Source organism: Carassius carassius, chromosome 45 (assembly GCF_963082965.1).
Source record: "Carassius carassius chromosome 45, fCarCar2.1, whole genome shotgun sequence".
In the NCBI taxonomy this organism is placed as follows: domain Eukaryota; kingdom Metazoa; phylum Chordata; class Actinopteri; order Cypriniformes; family Cyprinidae; genus Carassius; species Carassius carassius.
Window position 1 is genome coordinate 24,773,394 of NC_081799.1, and position 17,838 is coordinate 24,791,231.

Sequence of the window (17,838 nt, forward strand, 5' to 3'; positions counted from 1 at the left end):
AAGTGTCCACATACTGTACAGAGTGTTTGTTCTGAACGGCTCTGGCGGTCAGTTACCTATTTTTGTTGTTGCGTTTGTTACAAAACAGTAGAAATGATTCAAATGTCACAAATGATTCAAAGTGTCGTAAAAATGAGTGAATCTTACAAAATCCACCTAGAAAATTTCCAGACGGTATTTCATCACTAAATCAAGAGATTCATATTTTGCTAACCAGAAAATGCCTGTTTTTCATCCTTCGTACAGGCTTCTTCATGCAATTTTTTTTACATTTATTTTGATTTTGGGATGAAATCAGTAGAAATCTTGTGAGATTCTCATACTGAAGTTAAAGTGGACTTTTAGATTTAAGACGCTCATGGCTGTAATTTTTTTTTCAGTCATATCACAACAGTCATTAAGTCATAATCTGCGTTTTTCTCTGTCAGCATTGCTCAGCCTCGCAGCTTATTATACATAACTTCTTTCAAATCGCATCGAAGGCATTAGCATTTCAGAAAAGAAAACTCCAGCTGCGTCCAGAGAGAGTCAGAAAGCGTGTGGGAATGTTTCAGTGTTTTGTTTTTCACACATGGCTGACAGAGACGCTTTGTTCATGTGTGATCCTGTGGATAGGGTGCTGCTATAGTGATATAGTATATATATGATCTAACATAACTCACTTTTAACCAAAGTGACACAAAAAAAAACATTCTTGAAGGAAAGTTTATCAAAGAATTATCATTTGATGAAATTTTACTCATCCTCAGGCAATCCAAGATGTAGATGAGTTTGTTTCTTCATCAGATTTGGAGAAATGTAGCTTTGCATCACTTGCTCAGCAATGGATGCTCTGTAGTGAATGGGTGCCGTCAGAATGAGAGTCCAAACAGCTGATAAAAACATCACAATAACCCACACCACTCCAGTCCATCAGTTAATGTCTTAAAAAGACAATATCTGCATGTTTGTAAGAAAAAAATCCATCATTAAGATGTTTCACCCAAATGTTAATTTCTGGGTGCGCTATCACTTTAAATATCTATCAATCAAAATGCACTTTTCTAATGCTGTTCTGTTCAAATTTTTAATGTTTTACCTTTAAAATGGAATTTAAATAAGTAAATAAATGGGTAGCGAAAACAGCTTTCATGTTATTAAGAGAGAAAAAAGACCAGAGACACAAACTGTCCACAATAGACAACTGTCATAGGATGTATTTTTTGTTCCAAGTGGCAAATCACTGAGAAAAGCACGGGCAAAGAGTAATAAATACGGAGCGTACAGCCTTTTCCACAAAATCTGAAATCTTTTGCACAAACGCATGTATTCACTACAACATCGCACTTGCCGACTCTCACATTTATTTTGATTTAATTATACAATGATCGCTTCTTTGACTCCGTTAAACATAATACTGAGCACTGAATCGTTCAAAGGCAAAAGGAGAAGATGACATTACAAAGTTTCATTTCAAAAGAATATTTACAACCAATGAATGTCATCATACACACCTTAGAAACCATACTATTGTGCCAAATCCCTGGACAATAACTGTTTTATGTACAAAAAGGGCAAAAACGGAGGGACGCGTCGTTCCACTACAGCAGCCCCAGTCTCTCGGACGGTTTCCCATAATGCACCATGAATGTTAATGTCCCTAGACTCGACAAGGCATTTCAGTTCTTCGGTTTAACTGGATTAGTCCCATACGAGGTGAAAGAGCGTCATATGAAATACTCTTTTTGGTTTTCACTGATAATGCTCTGTGAGTGTGGATCCGTGTTAAAGAGCGCTTCGGGACTGTCTTCTGTTTTTTCAGCTTTGGGCTCTTGGGTCTGAAACGTTTCTTTCCGCCGGTAAAGGAATCGTGCGATCACAGCCAGCGCAGCCAGACTCACAAATATCACGACGGCAATGACTCCTGAAAAACAAAATAAATAAAAGAAATATTGAGCCGATCTAGACACATCTTTGGAGAATGCAAAATGGACATGGTTGACTAACTTAAAGTTAATAATAATAATAATAATATGTATTATATATATATATATATATATATATATGTGTGTGTGTGTGTGTAAATAAAAATAACAAATTTAATGAAAATATATTATACAAATAACATATTCTAATGAAATCAGAAGAAATTTCATATTTATAGTCCTTGATGATAATTCAACACATGATGTTAGCACATTTTATGTGATAAAATATAAAAAATAAAATATGTTTATATGCAAATATATTTAGAAATATTTATATTATTTTTATATTTATATTTTATTTCATATTCATATATATTAATTGTAACACAAATTCTAATATGTGTAATAAATATTATAAATGAATATAAATGAAAACAAGTCAAATGAAATGAATCTAAAATTTTGTAATCAAACCTGAAGAAATTTCATATGGTTTATGTCGATAATTATGGAAGTAAAATAATGACTTATGTCTTTGAAACAAAAAAGCATGCTGAATAGCACTAACTGAAAAATAATGCATTGCATTAACAGTACTTGCATTTTAATGCCTTGTATTTCCAGGGCTTGCATCTTTAGGTCCTGAAATTTAATATAGTTGTTCGTTAAAGCTGTGAATATTTCAATTAAAAATATTTCACACACTTTTTCATAATTAAAAAATCAATAATTCATATTCACGTTCCAGAATTCACTTCCAAAATATTAAATCGGTTAAAAAATACGATGTATAATATTCGACAGGCAAATTTCGGTCCATTTTATTTCACTTTCCAAATTCGCTTCCACAAATTCAGTGGTTAAAATTCGGCAGATAATTGGCCCTTTCACATCCGGGAGCTGCAGGAATAGCAGTAGAGCACAGAGGCATGATCTCCAACTGCTGTCAGTCGCTCACCAGCAGGTGGTGCAAGCGGCTGTTAAATAAGGCCAAAGCAACAGGTGGATTAAGTAATACAGTTACAAAAACTGATCTGCAGAGCTGTAATACTGGGGATCCCCTCACGTCACACTCCAGGATTCCCCAATGACGAGTAACGCTTCTCAATCAGCTAATACTGCGATATAAGACCTCAGAATACATTTTATTGATGATTATGCAAACTATATAGACAGTTAAGCAGATGTAAAATATGAACGAACGCTCAAGGTTTCACGCGGTTTCCCTCAGAAATCTGTTAAAGAAAAGAAAACACATTACGTGGCTCAGCACACTAACAGTGACAGCGATTAAAAGACAAAACTCACATCTTACTGATGATGCAAACTATATACAGACTGATGAGGATATGAACGCAAGTTACGGAACAAGAAAAAGTGCATGTTATATATATAAAATAATTTAATTTATTTAAAAAATAATTAATGAATGAATAAGGGGCCATTCACGTATCGTGCCTAATAACGCGTGGAAAAGGCTATGCGCGCCGCTTTCTCCTTTTTTCCAAAGCGCTCGGGCAGAAGCGCTCCTGAGGCTAAGCAACAACGACCTGCTCTCTCCATGAAGATGCGGAAATTTCAGCAAAGGATAAATGGGTTTGCAGCACAAAAGAAAAAAAATCGCTTTCAGTAGCTCTGCTACTAAATTTATTTTAAAATGGCAATCCATATACAGCTATGATCAGCTGTTCCTTCATCTTGGCTGAGCTTTCAACGTTTACGGGAAAGGATGAAGCTGAATGTTTAGTTCTTGTCACATGACCCGCGGTGCGCTTGCGCCATTCTGAAAGTTGAGATGTTTTTAACTCGATGCAGTGCGGACGCGCCTGGAAAAAACGGGCGCGTCGCACCGCGTGCGCATCGCGACCGCGTCGCTTCCATTATGAGCGCGCATACCGCGCGCCTACATTGGAAGTAACGAACTGGAGCATGCAAAAGACGCGATATGTGAACGCCCCCTAAGAACTGTGGTCTTCTACTTCAAATATGCCGTGGAGAATCACAGAAAGTGACCGAATTCAAGAACATTGTTGCAGCATCTCTCAAGCAACGAATAAACACCGCTAACTTGGAGAATGCAGTGAAAACTGCTCTTCTCGCATCTGCCCTAGACCCTCGGCACAAACATCTCAGGTTTCTCGATGAAAATATGAGAGAAGTAAGAAAAAAAAACCTTTTTTGAACATTATCAGAACATTTTCCTTGATGCCAGTGGTGCGGATGCAGCCGCCACGATGAAGATGATGCAATGCCCACTCGTCGGAAAAGGCTGAGCCAGTTCTCCAGCGATGATTACAGAGAGTCCAGCCGAGACGAGTGGGAACAGTTCTTGCTGGAGCCATGTATTCCACCACATGAGGATCCCATTTAGTGGTGAAACGAAAACACGAAGCGCTTCACAAAACTTATTCGCTTAGCACACCGTTATTTGTGAGTCCCGACATCGTCTGTGCCGTCAGAGCACGTTTTCTCCGCGGCCGGCCTTATTGTTAACAGACTAAGGAGCCGACTTTCCCCCGATCATGTTTTCATGCCCATATTTCTTAACAAGAACATGTAAAACAATAGAAAAAAAAGCAAAAAAGATTTGCTGACAGTTTAAAAGTTAAGTGTACAATATAGCCTAATTGCTGCAGGCTGCTTTACGTTTTTTCTTTGTTCACTTATTATTATTTTTTTTTTGCTTTTAATTTGTACTTTTATTTGTTTGCACGCATTGTTAAAGGTTTTCAGCTACAAAACACGATGTGTAATGTTCAAGCTTATTGTGTGTAAGCTTGTTCAAAATGACGAAAACAAATGTTGCTGAAAAATAACGTCTGACTCATTAAACTTAATTTAAATAAACGAATATTCGAATATTCTTTTTTTTTTGTGAGCTCAAATAGTCGAATGTGATATTTGTGGAAAACGCCCATCCCTATTTAGTCAGTCTTGTATCTAGCAATGTACTACAACTGTTGGAACATGAAAACCCTTTCCAGGGATCTTTAATATGTAAATAATTGTATACTGTAAATATATGAAGGGAGGTATTGGCAAAATCTCACCTGTAGAAAATCACTATGAGAAATACAAGATTAAGAATTTGACTGTGTTATTTAAAATTTTAATTAAAACACATTGGACCTTTTAACCCAGTCAGTGGAATTGTCAGACGGTCCCTTGGGTGCGGTAGCACGTCAATAATTTCTTCAGTTTAAATTTTCAGAATATACCTAGATTGTTTTTAACTAATTTTTTATGTTAATATAAATTGGTTGCATATTGTTAAAACTAATCATGGTATTGATATCTTTGTGTGACTGTCGACTTTATAGATCAGCGGTAATGGAAATCAATTATAAAGAAAATGCAGCGCATTGGATTCTTTTTGACCCAATTTGCTTGCCTGTATATAGTTTGCATAATCATCAATAAAATCTATTCTGAGATCTGAGGTCTTATATCACAGTATTATTTGACTGAGAAGCGTTACTCGTCATTGGGGAATCCTGGAGTGTGACGTGAGGGGATCCCCAGTATTACAGCTCAGCGACGCAAAAGCCATGACACAAAGTTACGGAAACTAAACAACCGAAAGCAATATGTGTCTTCCTTAGATGTAATGTTAGTTCTGTAATTCAAGCATTGGGTAAAACACCATTATAATCTCCTTTGAATGCTGCTTACTTGGTAACAGCAAAGAGGTTGAAATAAACATACGCACAATCAGCTTTTCCACATGCCCCGATAATCAAAACTTCGACTTAGCGCTTGCTTAATTTCTGCAGATCAGTTTTTGTAACTGTATTACTTAATCCACCTGTTGCTTTGGTCTTCATCAGAAGCCCCTTGCACCACCTGCTGGTGAGCGACTGACAGTAGATGGAGATCATGCCTCTGTGCTCTACTGCTATTCCTGCAGCTCCCGGATGTGAAAGGGCCAATTATCTGCCGAATTTTAACCACTGAATTTTTGGAAGCGAATTTGGAAAGTGAAATAAAATGGACCGAAATTTGCCTGTCGAATATTATACATCGTATTTTTTAACCGATTTAATATTTTGGAAGTGAATTCTGGAACGTGAATATGAATTATTGATTTTTTAATTATGAAAAGGTGTGTGAAATATTTTCAATTGAAATATTCAAAGCTTAAATGAACAACTATATAAAATTTCAGGACCTAAAGATGCAAGCCCTGGAAATTCAAGGCATTAAAATGCAAGTACTGTTAATGCAATGCATTATTTTTCAGTTAGTGCTATTCAGCATGCTTTTTTGTTTCAAAGACATAAGTCATTATTTTACTTCCATAGATAATTCAAAATGAGTTTAGCCACTGCAAAAAAAAAAAAAAATTAAATAAAATAAAATAAAAAAAGATATATATATATATATATATATATATATATATATATATATATATATATATATATATATATATATATATATATATATATAAATGAAGCATTTATTAATTAGGCAAAAATTAAGCAATTAATAATGTCAAATGTAACAGTGTAAAATATAACAATGGTATAATATAATGTAATATTAATATAACATTTTAAATATTTAATATTAATTTGAATATAGTACAAATAGGTAAAAAAATTCAAATATTAATATATATTAGTAAAATGTTATAAATATGTGTATATATATATTTTTTTTTTGATGAAGACTGAAAGAATTCCATATCTTTGGTGTACAGTGGTAATTCAACTTTTGGATAAATACTGCCAATTAATAAATAAATAAATAAAATCTTGAACTTAACAAGGTTTAATTGAATGGAATAAAATGGTATAAATGGTATAAAGCATTCAAGAGTAATCACCTAAACTGGTAATTTAGCTGCTGGATGGTCAGAGGCGTTTCTGAAGGCTGAATCCAGACCTCATGCATATAAAGCGCCACAATCAATCCTAATTTAGATGCCATTAGTGCCATTTTTTAAAAGCGGATAAATACAGACCAGAAAGTTGGCAAAAGCCCTGGCGACTGGCGCTCTGATGGTCTCGTTACGCCATCAGACGTTTTGTAAATGCTTCTTCGTCTCAATTCTATTCGCTGTCAGAGCCAGACGCCTCTAAAATGTTTCTCTCCTTTGTGACCGCTTAAGCATGGCACATTTAATTATAAAGGGTAAAAGAAATGTCTAATTGAAGCACCAAAATAAATCTCAACTCAATTTAATGCCACATTACGGTGGCTGTGAAAAGGACAAAGTGTGTTTGGGATTGTAGCAGAAGCCCCTTAATCAGCAAATCATTTCTTTAAATGTTTAATTAGTTTTGGGGGGCTTTGTTAATTTCATTCTATTTAGCGATAGCTTTGCAGAACTCTTTATATTCAGTCAATGTGAACGCAGCCGTTAATCAGTCATTATTGAGGGCCGCTGCCGGGTTGGAGGTTTTCTGATTCGTTTTATGGAGTCTTTTACATTTTTTAACTCACAAAATGTAAACTGACTCCTAAAATGTTTCTCCAAACCTGTATGACGTTCTTTCTTCCCGTTGAATGCAAAAGGAGATGTTTACCACAGATGCTAACACTGCTCTTTTCCGTACAGTGATAGTAATCATGTGTGTAAACTTTGAAAAAGCATCACATACTGAAATTAATTTGTTGTGGAAACAATTTTCATTCATAACTTGCTAGTAAATTCCACAAATAATGACAGAAATTCAAGTAACACACTGAATTAGACCGAAATAGACACTTTTTAATTTATTATTATTTATTATTATAAATTATTTAATTAAGTGTATGACCTTAGAATACTTATGGAGTACAATGCAAAAAAACAAAACAAAGCAAATACAATAATTTTTACGGTAAAAATGCTACGGTAAAATCTGTTAATTGGTTCCATATAATATATGTAGTGAATATATCATTTTAACATTCATTTTGGCATTTTTAATATAATTTTACAGAAAAATACTGTAAAATTTACAGTTTTTGGAAGGGAGTGTAATATATCAAAATAAACTTACATTCCCAGAATTATGCGTGATTCTTCAAATTCGTCAGCATATTATAAAGGTACGAATCTGATTTTGACATTCTATCAGTTTATGATTTTTTGTAAATTTAAGTTACATTTTCTAAAACTTGAAATGCTAAAACAATTTTTTTTACTGGTAAATTTCAATTTTATTTTGCACTCTTATGCTGCATTTTTGGAGCTCACTGAATGAAAGAAGGGGGTAAACATCTCATCTCCAGTCAAAAAGTTTGGGAAGAACTAAACGTTTATTTGGGAGAATTATTGCTATAAGGGATTTCTAGAGTAAATATGAGCTGAAAGCAGCAAATAATAATGAATGAAATTAGAAAAGATGAGAAATGGAATATTTCTGTAATACACTACAACATCCATTTACCTCCGATCAAAGCCGAGTCGCTGTTGATAGCATTGACTATCGGTTCACCAGAACCTACTGAACCCACACGATCTACAGCAGAGAAGAGAGACGGACAGACAGATCATCAGCAGGACTGAAGCGCTTATCGCTCACAGGTCACGGCTCATTGAATACGCCACAGCCACACAAACGCAGAAATGATTATGCAAATGAAGGTCTTTCTCACGCAGATTAATACAGTGATCAGCCATTACCATCATTATTGCTCTAATTTAATTAGCACTGCGGAGGATTCAGTGAGCCGGCGACGAAAGTTTGCTGAAATTGAACTTTGAGGAGAAAAACTAAAGAAAACTAGAGAGAAGTTTGGAAAACAACGTCTGAAGAAGATACAGATGTCTATAAATGTTTTTGTTAAAGCAATAACTGTTGCTCCATTATGCAAAGAAAATATATTTCCTTATATATTAAAAATCAATAAAATACATTTAATATTTTGGTGTTTGGCTTAGTGTTATGTTAGAATCATTCTTATACTCTTATACCTTTTGTTCTTTCATATTTTTAATTGTTTTTTTTTGCTTTGTTTTTTGTTTCTCATTTAAATGTTAAGTTTTGTTGTATGCATTTGTCATTTTTATTTTATTTCTGTACTTTTAAAATGTGTATAGGTAGTATTTTTTTAAGTTTTTGATCTGTTTTTTATTATTTTAATACTACAGTTGATTAAAAATGTCTGATAAATGACTAAATAAATAATGCAAAATAGTATATTACAATAATTTGAATTATGTATATATTATTAATGTATATATATACCCATGCATTAACAACAAACAAATTGTTTAAAAAAATTGATGTAATGCTGTTTTTATATTCATTAATATATCTTTTTAATATTTAACAATTTCTAGCCATTCATGGACTATGGGTCAGAAAAACAATTTTAATTCAAAGACAAAACAATAATATTTATCTCATATTCGAATATATGGAATTACATTTGCTTCAATAAAAATGAACGAAAGTTTATAAAACTGAACTGAACTTTTTCAGAAACTATCAAATATATGCCATTACAAAAGAAGAAAAACACAATGAAAATGCAAAAAATGAACACAGTTGCACAAATTTAACAGGCTCTTCAAATATGCTTCATTCTTTGTTAATTTTTTTCAAAGATTCGTTTTCGCTAATCGTGGATTCTGAATGCATTGCCACAGATTTCGCTTTTGCTTCGCAGTTTTTCGTTTGGTGTTTGTCTTCAACAAAAGTATGCACCATTGTGTAACAACCTGGTAGCTCACAATAGATCTGTCTTTAAAGGTTTATGAGTTAATGGAAAAAAATCAGTTCACCTGTGGAGAAAATGAATGGGATTTTTACTTCTGTTGCACTCTATATCCAATCCAGTGAAGAAGAGGGGAAAGTTCTGATGGCTTTACCTGTGAGAGAATGCGTGGTCTCAGCGGCGTAGGGGTTTGTCTGTATAGTCGAGCCACAGTTAGATTCACTCAGTGGTCCAGTGACTATGACAGGACTGGTGTCTGGATACAACAGAGCCGCCTTCAGCGGAGAGATGGAGTTAAACTGGACCACAGACAAACAGCCGGTGAAGCCCAGAGCATTCAGACGGGCGATCTCTGGATCCACCTCACCTGAGTCTGCAAAACACGTTTGAGTTTTCAATGAGATCGCAATATCTCCTCCACAACTGCAATGAGGAGACTTTTGTGCTTCTTAGATGTTTCTCCATAGAAAAAAACCCTGTTATCTCAAACATGCATCCTCTAGAGTTTCAGAAGAGAGAGAGAGAGAGAAAGAGAGAGAGAGAAAGAGAGAGAGAGAGAGAGAGAGAGAGAGAGAGAATATTGTCAACTGGGCTCAGATACACAAATATACCAAGGTCTGTAATCAAAAGTCACAGTTCTCCAGATGATCTCAATCGTTCTCTGGATAACAATTACATGGAGATCTAATGGAAATGTTCAGGTTAAAAAGATCTCAATATCTCAAACTGGCAAATAAAACTGCAATAAATAAAAAAAATCATAGATCTCCAAATGATCTCAATGGTTTGTACTGGGTAGCAATTAAATTGAGATCTAATAGAAATGTTTGGGTGAGTTTCCTGCCTCTTAGATGTTTCTCCTAATAAAAAACCTAGTTCTCTCACACATGTCTCCTCTAAAATTTCAGAAGCGATCTCAAACTGGGCTCAGATTTACCATGACCCTACAATCTGCAATATATAACCACATATCTCAAAAATATCTCCAGTTGTTTCTCCAGGATATCAATTAAATGTAGAGGTTTGATTAACTCTTCTACTTCTGAAATGTTTCTTCTGAGAAAAAAAAGTATTGGTTACACTTTAGTCCACTGTATAGATAGTCCACTTTAGACATTCTACTAACAGTCAGTAACTTTGCAACTACATGTCAACTAATTCTCCATAATTTACAACTGCATGTCTACTAACACTCAGAATAGACTGTTGGGTTAGGTTTAGGGTTAGTAGAATAAGTTAACATACACTTGTAAAGAATCTTACAGTCAGTTTGTTGTGGGCCCATCAAAGTAAAGTGTTAAAGATATTAAGCAGACAGTCTATTAATACTCTAAGGACTGCTAGTTGACATGTAGCTGCAAAGTTACTGACTGTTAGTACAATGTCTTAAGTGGACTTTCAAAAAAGTGTTAAAATGAGATCTCAATATCTCCAGCAGAAATCAGATTTACCAAGATCGCAAAGTCTGCAATATTCTCCTAATGGTTTCTCCAGGATAGCAATTAAATGGAGATCTAATGGATTTTTGACGTATCCTGCCTCTTAGCTATTTCTTCTGAGAAAACCAAAAAACTCAATGTCACGTGTTTCCTTTTGAGCTTCAGTAGAGACCTTATTAATAGCTAGGTTTCTTTCCAAAGTTGTGAATTTAACGTATGCGCAAAAGTGGAATATTGCATAAAACATTTGCGAATAAAGCAGTTTCCATTCAACGAGTCAAAGAGAAGAAAATCATCTCTTCCTGATAATTTATTCAGAAGATGCATTTCAATCTCCCATTATTTGCATTGACTCTAAAACCACTTCAAGCAAGCATCAAAACTTTTTGTGAATTAAGGGATTTTTTTTTTGCGATACTTCCGAATAAGCATAAAAACAGGGTGATGGAAACCTAACTACACTCTTAAAAATAAAGATGTTTCAAAAGGTTCTTCAAGCGATGCTATAGAAGAACCATTTTTGGTTCCTCAAAGACCATTCAGTCAAAGGTTCTTTAAAGAACCATCTCTTTCTTACCTTTTTAGAATCTGAAGAACCTTCAGATGTTAAAGGTTCCTTATAAAACCATTTAGACAGAAAGGTTCTTCTGTGGCATCGTGAAGCACCTTTATTTTTTAAGAATATGCTGTCTAAATCTAGTCATAGATAATATAATCTGCAATATTAAGAGAAAGATCACAAAATATCTCAATGGTTTCTCTTGGATAGCAATTAAATGGAGATCTAATGTCAATGTTTCCTGCTTCTAAGAATGCAAACATTTCTCATCAAATTCTCCAATGACCAAATTATATACAGTAAGCCTCTTCCATATTCATTTTACAGACTGTATGCTAACTGTTCACTGATTTCTTCTAAGAAAATTTAGGACAAACATCTGAAAAAAGCTTACCCGACACATGATAACTACTCTACTCTAACTAAGCTTAGAAGAGCAGCAGTTGAGCAATGTTAATATTCCTCACAGCATGCTTCTGAAATGAGATGCAAGTCTAACTTCAAATGTACACGGACACAAAACCATGCGCTCTAGTTTTGTACCAAACATCTCAAGCGAAAACCACACGCTGCATTCCATTCCACAGCGACGGCAGTGAACTGAACACATGGAGCCAGAAGAAAGTGCTTTTATTCAGACACTGAGCCACAGGAGAGAGAGAAAAAGAGACATGATGTAGATGACAAATAACATGAAAATGTTTTTTCAACATCACGATTTCTGGTCTGTTGTTTGCTAAAAAGTTATGTGATCAGCTTTGCAATTAAGTAAAAAGGTATCCCTAAAGCTACTTTACTCATAACTGATGGGTCTCTAAATGATCAACATGGCAAAAACTTTGCTGTTAAATATGTTGCAATCTACTTCTTCTGTCGTAGACATATGATTGTAAATATAGAGTGATGACTGATATTTATGGTGAGCGTGATTTCACCAAGTACAACATGTTCCTGGATCAACAGGGATACATCATTCCAATCAACCAATCAGAATTGAGATATCACTTTTCAGGAAATATCTTTTTTAGGCTTACAAGCAGAGTTAGGTGCTTCTACTCCCTTGTTAATCAGCTATCATTTCCCACTGATTTTAGGAATAAAATATGGGTAGGGTTAGGGGTAGGGATTGGGTTAAGTCTATATTTTTGGACAATGATGTTGATCCAGGAACAGGTCTTACTTGGCAAAATCACGGCGACCAATATTTATAGCATTTTATGCAAGTATATGCTCTGGTGTTATAACGGTCTCTTTGATTTACATTACAAGGATCAGAATTGAACCTCTTTTTGTCCATATAAATATCAGCATCTACATCAAATTGCATTTTTTTTTTGCACAGTTTGGGCATCTGAAAAAAAAACCTGATCTGTTTTTGTACTCCATATTCTCACTATATCAGATTAAATGAGCCATAAAAGTAAAATATGCACTTTTTATTAAAGATGGTTCAATAAACTGTTCCATTGAAAAAGGTTTTCTGACTATTATTTCATGTGTCAAGCTTTATAAGGTTACAATGAAAAGCGAATATGAATTGTGTCTCTATTGACATGCACCCGATGATCTTGATTCGGCAGATTGAGGCATCATTTCAGCTCTGAACCAGTCTAATATTAATCTCCAGGAGCTCGATGCAGGTTTCACATTTGATTTATTATTCATTACAAGTTGATTTCTGGCCTAGATCGATAGTGTTTGCTGGAAATGACACACAGCCCGCTGTCAGTGCCACACTATCTGAAGAGTCACAGCGAATGCGTTTCATGTCACATGTTCATATGGACGCATATAAAACACCACCATCCTCGACCTGGACATCATTACAATGAGAATGAACCAGCCTGATTTAGCTCATGAGGATCTGTGGGTAACTAAATATGACTGCTGGGGGAGATACAGTTATAAAACAGAGCTCACTGATCATACAGACATAAAATGCTTCTCACTTTCTTAATATCTGTAAACCCTGCCAGTCTTAATCTTACCGATAGATCATTTCCACAAGTCTTTTTATTTTTGTGCAAAAAATCAAACTGACCCATTTGCCGTTCCCCCAGACAACAATAACAACATGTAGTCAATATTAGTCTTATCTGAAGTAATTAGGACAAACTGTACTCTGTTCACTCAGATTCAGGAGTTCGTCTGACTTCACAAACGAGCTCCTGATGCTTCTGCATCCTCCAGACATTTCAGCATCCGTGATGCTTAGAAAACCTCTAAAATAAATATAATAATGGCCACTTAACTGACCATCTGCATACCACCGAGGTCAGAACTCGATTGGGATTCAGAGACATTTCCTCCTTAATGCAAAAACACTCTGGTGAGGTTCAAAATAGATTGGAAGTGCTTGTCAAATAGTGCACATGTACAGATTTTTGCTCATTTATTATGAAAACATTCAGCTTAAGCTCAAAATTAAAATTTTGCTTCAAAAATCATTGCCATATGAGCAGTCAATTCAATTTATTTCGAACAGTTTCAAGCTCAAATTCAAATATTTAAGCTGAGCGTCAATAGAAAACTTGCAATCGAGTCCTAACAAAGTTTTTCCGTGGAAATCATTGGCTGAATGTTTACAGTGGTTTTACTCACCGATCACTTTTCCCAAGACAATGGATTTGATGGCGTTGAATTCAGTGTCTGATGTTAGATTGAAATATTCCTTTGCATGCTGATCGACCTACAAAAAAATGCAGGAAGACAATTAACATTTTAGGAAAGAGGACAGAAAAAGCTTGGGAGAATTATGTTTGTTCATAGCAAGGACATATTCATCTGCAAGTGTTTTAATTAAAACTTATCTTCAAAGCAATTATAAAACAGGTCCCTCCGCGTGTTTACATTCAAACTGTGCTTATTGTAGAGGTTCAGACTAATTGGTTTGGTCATGAACAGAGCTGAGAGTCGCTGATTGACTGTTATTGACCAGCGCGTGTCACGCATCAGACTGATTGATATTTCACCTGTACACTTAATATTTAAATCTCCATGTGATCAAAAACTTGATTTCAGATTCAGCAATATATGCATGGCTTGACATTTTTATTTGAATGTTTGTAGCACAGAAATAATGATACAAAAGTCTAGTTTCATATAGCATACTGCTCTACTTTAATCACACTACATTAAGACATTTATTTTGTATTCAGTATTATGTTTTCTGAAATGTGAAATATGCAAAAGGATTATGTGTCACGCTGTCTGGTCTCGGTTTCCCTGAGTCTCCACTAGTGGTCTCACTTCCCCATAGGCACCTCACCGTAGGCACTACAATTCCCACAAAGCCTTGTCCCTTCATCACAGTAATTGCACTCCTGTTAATTGCACTCAGGTGTCTTCACTTGTCATCACTAGTCATTACCCTGCCTATATTAACCGGTCTTTTTCTGTTGACTTCATGGAGTCCTTTCATTCCGTCACCCAGTTTCCTCGCCTTCCGAGTTTCCTCGTCTTCCAAGTCTCCTGTTCCCGTTCCTTCCCTATTTGTTTATTGTTGGATTCTGATTTGGATTACCCATTAAATACCACACTGCATTTGGATCTCTCGTCTCCTGTGTTTCTCTGGGTTCTGATCGTAAGAGAAGGACTCCATCCATGTCGAGATCCAGCGGTGTGGGACTTCATTCCCGTTCCCCAGCCAGTATGGTGGAGCGGAGGGCAAAATATATAAAATTAACCACCCTCGGCCAAGAGTGCAATGAGGTGGGTGCTATGGCACATGTGTTCTGGACCCTGGCGGATGGTATGGGATATAATGATGCGGCCCTTAAAGACATTTTGATCACCAGTCTGGATGACCCAGTACCTCGTATGAAATGGATCAGTTGGACATGTTTGGTTTCTGGGAATTCGTTTTCTACTTGCAGCATCGGCTTCCGTGGGATGCCCCAGCCACTCCTGTCTCTCAAGGTGGGATGGCCGATTCTGGACCGGGGTCTGCAAACAGGAGGACCGCCAACCCAGCACCACTACACAGTATGGTCGCCAGCCCAGTGCCACAGCACAAGGTGGTCGCCAGTCCAGCGTCACGGCACAAGATGGCCGCCAGCCTAGTGCCACAGCACAAGATGGCCACAAGCCCAGCGCCACAGCACAAGGTGGCCGCCAGCCCAGCACCACTGCCCAAGATGGCCGCCGGCCCAGCGCCACTGCCCAAGATGGCCACCGGCACAGCGCCACTGCCCAAGATGGCCGCCGGCCCTGTATCATGTCACAAGATGACAGCCACAGTTGACCCTCCAGAGTCGAGTCAGGTTCCCGTTGACCCTCCAGAGTCGAGTCAGGTTCCCGTTGACCCTCCAGAGTCGAGTCAGGTTCCCGTTGACCCTCCAGAGTCTAGTCAGGTTCCCGTTGACCCTCCAGAGTCGAGTCAGGTTCCCGTTTTCCCCCTCAAGAGTCGAGTCAGGTCACCTTTGACACTCCAGAGTCAGGTCAGGTAACCATTGATACCATTGATATTCATGGACAAAGGCATGTCACCATTGACCTTCATGGGCAAGGGCAAGTCACCAATGATCTTCATGGGCAAGGTCAAGTCACTGACTATCTTCATGGGCAAAGGCAAGTCACCATTGATCTTCATGAACAAATGCAAGTCACCATTGATCTTCATGAGCAGAGTCAAGTCACCATTGATCTTCATTAGCAGAGTCAAGTCACCAATGATCTTCATGAGCAGAGTCAAGTCATCATTGATCTTCCTGAATCCAGTCTAAACACCACGGAATTACCAGAGTCTCTCCACGCCTCTGCAGAACTACCAAAGCCTCCCCACATCTCTGCTGAACTACCAGAGCCTCTCCACGCCTCTGCTGAACTACCAGAGCCTCTCCACGCCTCTGCTGAACTACCAGAGCCTCTCCACGTCTCTGCTGAACTTCCAGAGCCTCGTCATGTCTCAGCCGAACTCTGAGTGCTCGACTGATCCTGTCGTGGCCACGGAGGCCACCCTTAACTTGTTCATGTTCTCTGTTTCAGACTTGCCTAACCAGAATTGCTCTCCTGTGTCATCGATCCCACTGTGGTGGTCTTCTGCGCCGCCCGGGTGGGCTTCTGTCTCGATCGCACGGATGTGGTGGTCCTCTGCGCCGCCCGGGTGGGCTTCGGTCTCGATCGCACGGATGTGGTGGTCCTCTGCGCCGCCCGGGTGGGCTTCTTTCTCGACCGCACGGATGTGGTGGTCTTCTGAGCCGCCCGGGTGGGCTTCTGTCTCGATCGCACGGATGTGGTGGTCCTCTGCGCCTCTGGTCCTTCTTGATTCCTGCCCTGTCGGTTCGGCCCTGGGCCACGGAACGTTATGTTCCTTCCTGGACTTGTGTTTTTTTTTTTTTTTTTTTGCTCTTCTTCTCTCGGTTTCCCTCTATGGACCTGGCCCTCCATCCCTCCCCCTGATCCTCCGCCGGTCCACCTCCCTCCTGGGCTCCTTGTTTTTGTTTTTCACTCTGTTTTCCTCTATGGACCTGGCCATTCTCTGGGTTCCGATTATAAGATTATGTCACACATATGAACCAAAATTAGTGGATACGTATAATCTTTCATGCTGTTTCCTCTCTCCAGGTGTCTGTTAAAAATGTCCCTTAAAGATATATATTGCAATTGAAAATCTATAGACGCAAATAGATCAAGAGCTATTAAACAAACAGTTAAATGTGTAGTTTGGATGTTTTGTTTCCACTAGTCTGAAGCAGGGTTATCTTAGATAATAAATAAACTAAAACCATAAGAACTATTAAATAAAATATATGTTTACTGAAATGGAATAAAATATAATAAACAAACGTGTTTAAGTTGCTAAAGCTAAATTGAACTTGACATAAAAAAAATACTCAACTATATATTATTTACCAGCTGTAAGAATTTGTTATATAAACATTACAAAATAAAATTACAATTAATTATATATTATATAAAATAGAATTTCTGGAAAATTATATACATAATTAAAAACGAAAAAAAAAAAATACAGAAAAAACAACTACATTGCTAAAACGTTAACTTAAAAGAAGAAATTCTAATTAAATACAAATAAATTCTCATTCTAATTCAAAATATTAAGAAAAATGGTAAGGTAAAATGGTTTTCAAAATTAAGTTTCATTTGTTAGCATCAGTTAACTATAAATAGAACAACTTTTATAGGATTTATTAAACAGTTAAAGTTCAACATTTATTAATACATTATTAAGATGAAAAGTTGTATCTGTTAACATTAGTTAATGCACTGCCAACTAACATGAAGATTAACATTTTTATTGAACATTAGCGATTGGTTAAGT

At 36.7% G+C, this 17,838-nt stretch overlaps 1 protein-coding gene across 2 annotated transcripts in view; it reads right to left on the reverse strand.

The window, feature by feature from the left end:
- Positions 1–1,169: 1,169 nt before the first annotated feature.
- LOC132127839 (contactin-associated protein-like 4) overlaps positions 1,170–17,838 on the reverse strand; it is a 138,174-nt gene continuing 121,505 nt past the window's right edge. For both annotated transcript variants that reach the window (XM_059539994.1, XM_059539995.1), the window contains 4 exons: positions 14,157–14,244; positions 9,712–9,930; positions 8,285–8,356; positions 1,170–1,903 (listed from right to left, as the gene is read on the reverse strand). In XM_059539994.1, the coding sequence (XP_059395977.1) occupies positions 1,707–1,903; positions 8,285–8,356; positions 9,712–9,930; positions 14,157–14,244 (576 nt within the window). In that variant the 3' untranslated portion in view covers positions 1,170–1,706. The remainder of the gene's footprint in view (positions 1,904–8,284; positions 8,357–9,711; positions 9,931–14,156; positions 14,245–17,838) is intronic.